The sequence below is a fragment of the Rhinopithecus bieti genome, unplaced genomic scaffold (genome assembly GCF_001698545.2).
Source record: "Rhinopithecus bieti isolate Rb0 unplaced genomic scaffold, ASM169854v2 scaffold_5882, whole genome shotgun sequence".
Classification (NCBI taxonomy): Eukaryota; Metazoa; Chordata; class Mammalia; order Primates; family Cercopithecidae; genus Rhinopithecus; species Rhinopithecus bieti.
The window spans coordinates 1,917,403-1,928,568 of record NW_016805188.1 but is presented as its reverse complement, the minus strand read 5'-3'; the positions used below and the strand labels follow the sequence as shown (position 1 = coordinate 1,928,568).

Sequence of the window (11,166 nt, the reverse complement as noted above, 5' to 3'; positions counted from 1 at the left end):
CCAGGTGAGGCGATGCCTCGCCCTGCTTCAGCTCTCGCTGGTCAGGCTGCAGCAGCTGACCAGCACCGATTGTCCGGCACTCCCTAGTGAGATGACCCCAGTACCTCAGTTGAAAATGCAGAAATCACCGGTCTTCTGTGTCGCTCGCGCTGGGAGTTGGAGACTGGAGCTGTTCCTATTCGGCCATCTTGCTCTGCCCCCCTATTATGTTTTTAAAAGACTTTTCACAATGTGGTAAGAAAGGAAGGAAGGAAGGGAGAAAGTAGAAAAAATAAATACATAACCCACCCACAGCTGATGTACTCCATTGTCTTAAAGTGGATACAAGACCACTAACTTCTGATAAAGTATATGTCTTCCCTGTTTTCATTGGAGATCAGACTGATGGCACACTGAGTTCAGGACTATATATTAAAAGATATGTACTTGATCATTTCTTCCTTCTGGTGAGTTAGAGCCACAGTATGAGTGATTTTTAAATATTATCCTTTGTTGTTAATTCCATGTCTATTTAGTTATTATTGGTGGCAAATAATAAAATTCCCACGAGCAGATCTGAATATTTTAGTTAGAATGTTTGGAAGAAAAGGTTTAACTTGCCTCAAGTTCCTTGACAAGTCTATTAGCTAATTTGATGGTTTTGTCGGTTTGGGTCACCTCTTCTTGACACCGGACTTTCTCAGCTGTTGCTTTTTCAAATGATGCTGTGAGTCTGGTCAGATTTCGATCCAGATCCTGAATCAGAATTGAATTAACTTTTCAGTCATTTTTAGTTAAAACAGAGAGATTACAATCATCTTAAAACATCTGTTACTGTAAGGTAAATGGACAAACCTCTTCCCCCCATTAACCTTCGTCCCTTTACCATTCGTATTTTAGGGAAGAAGGAAAAGAAGGATATAATGAAATAAACACATCAGTGCCACTATAAACTAACAGCTCACGATGTGGTCTTCTTCCATCTCCACTGGGCAGAATGCAAGGAGCCACTGGGGTGAATGGATGCGCCCTGAAGATGCAAATGTGCTGTAGGTGCACTATCATTCCCCTCTGCTCTTCTTGCACCTAAGCCTCATCCTCCAATACCAGCTTTATTAAAGACAAGAGTGACTTGTTTGGTTTCTCCACCTACTGATTCTTTTCTCTTTGGGTTCATAATTCAGGCAGTGAAGAGGAGTGTTAATTACTAAGCCCTTTAGACCCGGCTAGGCCAATCAGATTTTTCTTTTTCTTTTTTTTTTGGAATGAGTATTGCTCTGTTGCCCAGGCTGAGTGCAGTGGTGCAGTCTCAGCTCACTGCAACCTCTGCCCCCCAGGTTCAAGCGATTCCTGTGCCTCAGCCTCCTGAGTAGCTGGGATTACAGGTGTGCACCACCACGCCCAGCTAATTTTTGTAGATTTAGTGGAGACGAGGTTTCGCCCTGTTGGCCAGGCTGGTCTTGAATTCCTGGCCTCAAGTGATCCACCCACCTCGGCCTCCCAAAGTGCTGGGATTACAGGCGTGAGCTACTGTGCCTGGCCCACATTTTTCTCTTCTGGAGGCAGGAATTGAAACTCAGAGATAATCCATTGTCTTTAGCATTGAAAGACCTTGGAGGATGTGTGAATCAGAGGGCTTCATTTAAAGAGGGAACACCTTCCACCAGGGCACAGAAAAAATAGAGAAAACCATTGTGGAGAAAGAGAAAAGGATGAAAGGGACATACAAAGAGAAGCAAGATGAGAAGTCACACAGCCCTAGAGACTCCAAGAGAAGTTCATGGCAGCTTCTTGTTTCCTAGATCTCTTGGGGCCCCGGTCACCTTTTGTCCAGGAGTTTGTCTTTGTGTCCTTTTTGGCTAAGGTGTTTTGAATGAGTTCGTATCACTTACAGCCAGAAAGTCTTGACTGAGATGTCAAATGCTTGTGAGCCTCCTCACTATGGTATCTTGCTAGCATATTAAGTTCCAACAAACCTAATAAGATTTATAACACTGCTTTTGTAGATGCATGCAAAGTTCCTAGAAACTTTAACAAGAAAACTTGCAGAATATAACCTATTAATAATTTAGAGACTATATTTGTCGATGACCCAGTTATTTCACCATTACTTTATATTGCTAAAGCAGTATATATATACATAAATATGTATATACATCAAATTTAAGATTAATATGTAAAATAGCATCAAATTTATGATAATTGATGGAGATATTATACATCACCAGTTAGAAATAAGTTTGAAATATGGCAGGGTGTGGTGGCTCCTGCCTGTAATCCCAGCACTTTGGGAGGCCGAGGCGGGCGGATCACAAAGTCAGAAGTTCGAGACCAGCCTGGCCAACACGGTGAAACCCCATCTCTACTAAAATACAAAATTAGCCGGGCGTGGTGGCAGGCACCTGTAATCCCAGCTACTCTGGAGGCTGAGGCAGGAGAATCGCTTGAGCCTGGGAGGCAGAGGTTGCAGTGAGCCGAGATCGAGCCATTGCACTGCAGCCTGGGAAACAAGAGCAAGATCCCGTCTCAAAAAAAAAAAAAAAAAAAAAAAGAAAAAAAGAAAAAAGAAAGAAGATTGAAATAAAAATATTACAGGTCTATTTTGGGTTATTAAGGGTACTTACAATTTTACCAAACACAGAAGCACATGAAAGCTCTAGCATCAGACTCTGTGGGTTGATATTTGAATGCTGCTATGTAAGCTAAGCAGTATCAAGTTATTTACCTTCTCTATGCTTCAACTTCAGTATCTTAAAAATGGAATTAATAACGTTACCTAGCTCAAAGGGGTGTTTTTTTGAGGATTAATTTTGATGATTCATAGAACAATACCTAGGACAGTGGAAGGCAATGGTTCTTAAATTTTTGGTCTCAAAACTCTTTTACATTCAAACCCCTACAGGGCACTGGTTCATACAGATGATATCAAGCAATATTTATGGTATTAGAAGTTAAAACTGACAAAAATTTAAAAATTAATTTAAGAATATGAATAAACTCACCATATATTAGCATAATTTTATTAAAATAACAATATTACCCAAACAAAATTAATAAAATGGAATTTAGATTTTTGTGAACCTAATTTTAATGTCTTATTTAACATAAGACTGTCAGATTCTTATACCTGCTATTGCGTTCAATCTGTTGAGGTGCTGCATGTCATACAGCCACTGAAAAGCTCTGCTCTATGCTTGCTGGAGAATGAAGGTGAATAAAGCAGACAATGCCTTATGTAACTTGCAGGAGAGGAAACCGAGACAAAAATCAGCTGAGTGATTTGCTATAGTTTCACTAGCTAGTGAGTGAAAAAAAAAACAAGGCTATGAACCCAAACCTTCTGAGTCCTGGACCAATTTAATGGAAGGCATTTAACAAAATAGATGTTTGAGAAGGTCCAGTTGTGAAGAGACAGAGCAAATACGTCCAGGCTTCCCAGTCAGATCACACATGGTATACTGTATAGTTAACAGTATCTAGCTTTGAGTTTAAAAATGTCTTGGTTCTGCCAGATACGGTGGCTCACACCTATAATCCCAGCACTTTTTGGGAGGCTGAAGTGGGTGGATCACCTGAGGTCAGGACTTCAAGATCAGCTTGGCCAGCAGGGTGAGACTCCATCTCTACTAAAAATACAAAAAATTAGCCTGGTGTGGGGGCGCATGCCTGCAGTCCAGCTACCCAGGAGGCTGAGGCACAAGAATTGCTTGAACCTAGAGGTCAAGGTTGTAGTGAGCTGAGATCGTGCCACTGCACTCCAACCTGGATGATGGAATGAGACTGTCTCAAATGAATGAATGAATGAATGAATGAGTGAATGAATGAATGTATGTATGTATGTCTTGGTTTTAGTTCCTCTACCTCTTACTGGTCCTGGTGGTGTGGGCTCATTTTTCCCTTTATGTGAACTTTATATTTTCTCATTTGTAAAATGGGACTACTGCTACTAATACCTACTTCATAGGTAGGTGTGCTATGGAATCAAATGTGTGTTAATGCATGTAAAATATGGCACAGCACATTCAGCAAGCACATGTGAAGTTAGCTTGGTCTGCAAATATCACTGGAGTTTATTTCAAATGGGATACAAATTCACTCTGGTTCATTTTTTCATTGAATGAAAACATAACTTAATGGCAAATGTTTGAACCTGGGAGGTGGAGGTTGTAATGAGCTGAGAATGCACCACTGCACTCCAGCCTAGGCAACAAGAACGAAACTCTGTCTCAAAAGGAAAAAAAAAAAGTTCAAAGCAAATATATAATCATCAAGATGATTTTACTTTAAAATAAATATGATTAGGTTTCCAAAATATTTTCTGATGGGTCTTAATATTGCTTGTACCTTTCTCCTTGTTTTCAAAAAATTTTTCTCTATAGAAAACTCTATTCTTGCTGTTTTTCTTTTCTCACCACCCGTTCTCTCCTTCATCTATTTTAATCTGACTGTTATTCCTATCACTTTTTTCTTTGTTTTTCCCTACCATTTTACTGAAACATATGTGATACAAACCACCTATGAATCTGATAAACAAGCTTCATTCTCTCAAGTTACTAATCATTGTTTGAAAAACAAACAAACAAACAAACAATAACAACTAACAGTTACTGATCCTCTAGCAAGCACCCAGCACTATTCTAAGTATTTTCCATGTGTTAATGCATTTGATCAGTTCGGTAAGTCTCAGAGAGATTTTTTCATTTTATAGGTGAGGAAATTAGAGAGTCAATAAGGCAAAAAAGTTACTCAAGCTCACACAGACGGGAAGTACTGGGCTAAGATTCGACACGTGATGTTTGGCCCCACAGCCTGTGCTCAGATGCACTGTGGTATCTGCCCTCTTTACTGTTTGTTCCAGGTGATGGTTCCCTTTCCTCCCTTGGCCCCCATGACAACAATCTCTCCTGGCTCCTCATTCACCTTCCTAACCATCTCTTCTTCTTGCTCTTTCAGATATCATCATTCTGTATCCATTTTATAAACTGTTTGTAACCCAAGTTTCTCTCTTTGACTTTGTTTTCATTCTGCTTCCCTCACCCATGTTCATTTTGCCTCCAGTCTCTTCCCCTTTGTTTGCTGGCCCAGAGTTATCTTTCCAAAAGGTAAATGTGATCAGTTTATCCCTCCTGCCCCCAACTGCGGTTCTTCAGTTGCGCTCCCTGTCTGACAGCGGCAGTACTCACATACGGCTCACAGATCCCTACTGGGGCTAGTTTATTCTGCTAGGGCTCACTGAATCTACGTTTGCCTTAGTTATTGTCTGTAACATGGTTAAAAGAAAATATAACTACTATTCATGACTGTCTGGGACTTTTTTTTGGCATTAAGAGTCTTCAATATTAGGGAGCTTAGTATATTCTGGCCCACAGGACAAACACTTACTTCTTAACCAACCCCTTGCAATTTCCTGTGTGATCATGTCCCTGCCTCACTTTTCACCACAAATGACCCCACACAGTGACATTTATACTCTACTCTTCAGCCATGTTGAGGTACTTATTGTCCACAGGACACAAGACCCTCTTTCTTGAAATACCCTTTCCCTATCTTCTGGGTGAAAACCTATTCATCTTTTAAGACTTGATTCAAGAGGAAACTGCTTCTCCAAACTTTTCCTGAGCACCCAACCACATTCTCACCTGCAGAACTGACCAATGCCATTCTTTGCGCTCCAGTGGCAGCCAGTGCAACCTCCCTTGGCAGCACTTAGCAAATTAAACAGCATTTAGTAAATCTGTAAGATTTTTCAGAGCAGGGACTGAGCCTTCTGTGTCCCCCAGACTCCAGTGCCTAGTCCAGTGTTACAAAATGTTTGTTGACTGTTAAAAGGAAAGTGAGTCCTTCAACTAGAATAAACCTTTTAGTTGAAATATAAAATATGGTTCTGTTTGTCAATTTAACTAATAGTTTTTGAGTTCCTCTTGTGTCAGGTGCTAGGCATAAAAAGTTAGAAGACTTTAAGGAGCTCACAGTGTAGAGGACAAAGGAAATGAAAGTTCACATGTTAGGATGAAGTGTACAACTGATTTGTAGGGTGTGTGGAATAATAGGGAAACTGATCAAGTATTTTCTCCAAGGAGTTCCCCTAAAGTCCAAGCTTGATCTAGGAGAACAGCGAGAATTAGCAGATGATAAAGTACCAGATCCCAAATAGCTTTCAGTGTTAGCACACAGCAAAGGTCAGTACCCACTAGGTACTAGGTACCAGGACCCACACACCAAATCTAGCAGCCATCTGGTTTCGTGTGGCCTATGAGTAAAGAATGGATTTTACATTTTAAACGTTAAATGTAAAAAATATTAACCTTTACCTCAGAATAGTTGTGCAAAGATTTGAGAACACAGAGGGATATCACCAAAATGGCAAAGTCGAAGTAATCTGGCTTCACTCTCGCCTACAGAAAACCCAAAACAAATATCCAGCGCTAAGACTATCACCAGCAACATCCCAGAACTCAAATCTGAGGCTGAGACATTACCCAGAGCCACAGAGAAGTAAAAAACTCTGAGCAGCAGAAGAAATAATGTCTCTATTTGCAATGCCCCTACCCAAATTTACTCAGGCACTGCACGTAGAAAATGCCCCCCAGACTCATGGTTTCTACACTGGAGAAAGTGAGACTGAGGTGGGCAGTTATTTTCCCTGCTCAGTCACCTTACATTCCCTTGCAGGAAAACTGCTTTTTACCTCAACCCGTGGGAAGTATTCCAAGTGTCTATAGAGACAAAAATCCCTGCAAGCATCTAGTGATAAAGAGGGAAGGTGAGACTAGCAACTGCAACCCATGAAACTCTGCTCTTTATCTCAGCCAAAGGAGATGCCAAACCAGAGTAGCTTTTCAACAGCACTACACTGTACGAGGCACACTCCATGGGTCTTCTGGGCACAAAGCCCCTAGCTAGCTTTTCCACAAAGTCAGAGTATTTTTGGGGGGCCCCTTACCCTCAATTTAGGATGGTCAGTACTTCGAGCATTTCTAAGAGTCAAGGCAAACCTGGGCTTAATGTTCCATATAGTGCTGAAAAGGAAGCCGTGATCTAGAATTAAGGAACTCAACGGGCAAATACAAATAACCTCTAAGCAAACATACTCTACAAAGACCAAAATAAGCCAGTCAGCAAAGACTGGCATAAATAACTGATCCTTCAGTGTAAAGCCATAGATGTATGTCCACAAGAAACAGCAGCAAACAGGGAGCCATGACCTCTCCAAACAAAGCAAGGAGTGAATGACCAACTCTAATGGGATGATGATATGGGAGCTCTCAGATCAATAATTCAAAATAGTAGTTTAAGAAAACTCAGCCAACTCCAAGATAATACAAAAAAGCAATTCATAAATTTATCAGAAGTTTAAGAGATTGAAATAATTTTTAAAAAATCAAACAGAAATCCTGGAACTGAGAAATACATTTGCTGAAGTGAAAAATGAATTTGAGGCTTTAAAGAGCAGAATGAGTAAAGCAGAAGAAAGAATCACCAATTTCAAAGACAGGCTATATGAAAATATGCAGAGGTGAAAAAAGGAAAAATGATGAAACGAACAAATGTCTACAGAGAATGACCTCAAAAGAGCACATCTAACAGTCACTGGAGTTTAAGAGGGAGTTTGAAAAGAGCAAGATGCAGAAAGCTTGTTCAAAGAAAGAAGTATATATAGTAAACATGAACAGATCTAAGTGGAGAGATCGACTGAAATACAGTAATAATAGGGGACTTCGACACCCCAACCTCACTAATAGACAGATCATCCAGACATGAAATCAACAAAGAAACATTAATGATAAACTAAACACTAGACCACATATGTCTAAATGACATTTATAGAACATTTCATTGAACAGCTGCAGAATACAAATTCTTTTCTTTTTTTGAGACAGAGTCTCACTCTGTCACCCAGGCTGGTGTGCAATGGCACGATCTCGGCTCACTGCAGCCTCCGCCTCCTGGCTTTAAGCAATTCTCCTGCCTCAGCCTCCTGAGTAGCTGGGACTACAAGCATGTGCCACCACGCCCAGCTAATTTTTGTATTTTTAGTAGAGATGGGGTTTCACCACATTGGCCAGGATGGTCTCTATCTCCTGACCACGTGATCCGCCCACCTCAGCCTCCCAAAGTGCTGGGATTATAGGCGTGAGCCACTGCGCGGCCTGACAAATTCTTTTCATCAGCACATGGAACATTCTCCAGAACTGACCACATATTAGCCCACAAAACAAGTCTCAACAAATTCAAAAAAGTAAAAATCATATCAAGTACCTTTTCTGATTACAATGGAATAAAACTAGAAATCAATAACAAGAGGAACTTTGGCAACTATACGAACACAGGAAAGTTAAACATGCTTCTACTCAGTGGGTCAATAACATTAAGAAGGAAATTTAAAAATTTTTTGAGACAAATTAATATGGAAACCCAACATATTCAGTCTATGGAATACAGCAAAAGCAATACTAAGAGAGAAGTTTACAGCAATACATCAAATGCCTACATAGAAAAATAAAAACATTAAAATAACAAACCTAATGATACACCTCAAGGAACTAAAATAGCAAGAACAAATCAAACCCAAAATTTTTAGAAGGAAAGAAATAAGAAAAATCAGAGCATAGTAAATGACTGAGATTAAAAAATACAAAATATCAATGAAATGAAAAGTTCATTTTTTGAAAAGGTAAACAAAATCAACTAACCTATAAAGAAAAAGGAGAGAAGACTCAAATAAAATAATAAATGAAAATGAATATATAACAACTGATACCACAGAAATATGAAGGATCATTAGAAACTATTATTAACATGTACATGCCAACATATTGGAAAACCTATAAGAAATAAATAAATTCCTGCACATATACAATCTACCACTATTGAACCATGAAGAAATAGAAAATCTGAACAAACCAGTATTGAGTAATGAGATTGAAGCAATAATAAAAAGTGTCCATCAAGAAAACCCGAGGACCTAATGGCTTTACTGTTGAATTCTACCAAACAATTGAATAATACCAATTCTACTCAAACTTTTTCAAAAAATTGAAGAGGGAACACTTCCACACTCATTTGATGAGACCAGCATTACCTGACACCAAAACTAGACAAGAACACAACAAAAAACTACAGTCAGTATCTCAGATGAAGACAGATGCAAAAATTCTCAACAAAATACTAGCAAACTGAATACAACACCCATTGAAAAGATTATTCAGCATGACCACGTGGGATTCAACCCAGGGATACAAGAACAGTCCATATGCAAATGAGTAAATGTAATACATCTTATTAAGAGAATAAAGAACAAAAACTGTATGATCCTTTTAATAGATGCTAAAAAAAAACACTCAACAAAATTCAGTATCTCTTTATGATAAAAATGCTCAACAAACTGGGTATGGAAGGCACATACCTCAACACAAAAAAGGTCAAATATGACAAAGTCACAGCTAACATCACACTTAATGCATAAAAATGGAATTCCTTTTCTCTAAGACGTGAAATAACACAGGACATTTTCACCACTTTTATTCAACATAGTACTGGAAGTTCTAGCCAGAGCACTTACGCAAGAGAATGAAACAAAGGACATCTACGTTGGAAAGGAAGAAGTCAAATTAGTCTTGTTTACAGATGACCTGATCTTATTCCGAGAAAAACCTAAATAATTCACAAAAAAACTGTTAGTAAAGTTGAAGGATACAAAATCAACATACACTGACATTTCTACACACCAACAATGAACAGTCTCAAAAAGAAATCAAGAAAACAATCCCATTTAAAAGAGCTACAAAAAATATAAAATACCTAGTAATAAATTCGACCAAAGAAATAAAACATCTCTACAGGAAAAACTACAAAATTTTGATAAAAGAAATTGAAGAGGAGACACAAAAATGGAAAAGTATCCTATGCTTATAGGTTAGAAGAATACAGTTAAAATGTCCGTACTACCCAAAGCAATCTAAAGAGTCAACACAATCCCTATCAAAATACCAACGACATTGTTCACAGAAATAGGACCACCACCTAAAATTCATACAGAACCACAGAAGACTCAGCAATCTTGAGCAAAAAGAATGAAGCTGGAGGACTCACACTCTATGATTTCAAAGTATACTATAAAGCCATAATAACCAAACCAGCATGGTACTGGCACAAAACAGACACATAGACCAATGCAGCAGGATGGAGAACCCAGAAATAAATCCACACATTTATAGCCAATTCATTTTTGCTAAAGGCACAAAGAACATACACTGAGAAAAGGACAGTCTCCTCAATATATGGTAGAGAGAAAATTAGATAACCACATACAGAAAGTGAGACTAGACCCCTATCTCTCACCATACACAAAATCAAATAAAATGGATTAAAGTCTTAAATCCAAGACTTAAAACTGTAAAACTACTAGAAGAAAACATTAGGGAAATGCCTCAGGACATTGGTCTGGGCAAAAATTTCCACTGTAAGACCACAAAAGCATAGGCAGCAAAAGTAGAAAGAGACAAATGGGATCATATTAAGATCACATAGCAAAGGAAGTAATCAAAGTGAAGAGACAACCCACAGAGTAGGCAAAAGTATTTGCAAAGTATGTATCTGACATGGGGCTAATATCTGGAATATACAAGGAATTCAAACAACTGAACAGTAAAACAACAAATAACCTGATTTAAAAATGGGCAAAAGATCTGAAGAGATATTTTTCAAAAGAAGACACCAAAAAGGCCAACAGATATATAAAAAATGCTGAACATTACTAATAATCAGGGAAATGCAAATGAAAATCACAATGAGATATCATTTTACCCCAGTTAAAATAACTCTTATCAAAAACACAAAAAATAATGGATGCCAGTGAGTATGTGGAGAAAGAATATGTAAAAGAAAGGAAATCATCATATTAAAAAGGTATCTGTGCTTCCATGTTTATTGTAACACTGTTCATAATATCCAAGATGTGGAATGAACCTAAATGCACCTCAATGGATGGATAAGAAAATGTTGTATACTGACACAATGGAATATTATTTAGCCATTAAAAAATGAAATCCTGGCCGGGCGCGGTGGCTCACGCCTGTAATCCCAGCACTTTGGGAGGCCGAGACAGGCGGATCACAAGGTCAGGAGATCGAGACCATGGTGAAACCCCATCTCTACTAAAAATACAAAAAATTAGCCGGGCGCGGT

The 11,166-nt window shown here is 38.7% G+C and overlaps 1 protein-coding gene across 1 annotated transcript in view; it reads right to left on the bottom strand.

Annotated features, from left to right (window-relative positions):
• DNAH11 (dynein axonemal heavy chain 11) overlaps positions 1–11,166 on the bottom strand; it is a 396,815-nt gene that overhangs the window by 112,765 nt on the left and 272,884 nt on the right. The window contains exon 62 of the mRNA XM_017871552.1: positions 597–735. Coding sequence (XP_017727041.1) covers positions 597–735 — 139 coding nt within the window. The remainder of the gene's footprint in view (positions 1–596; positions 736–11,166) is intronic.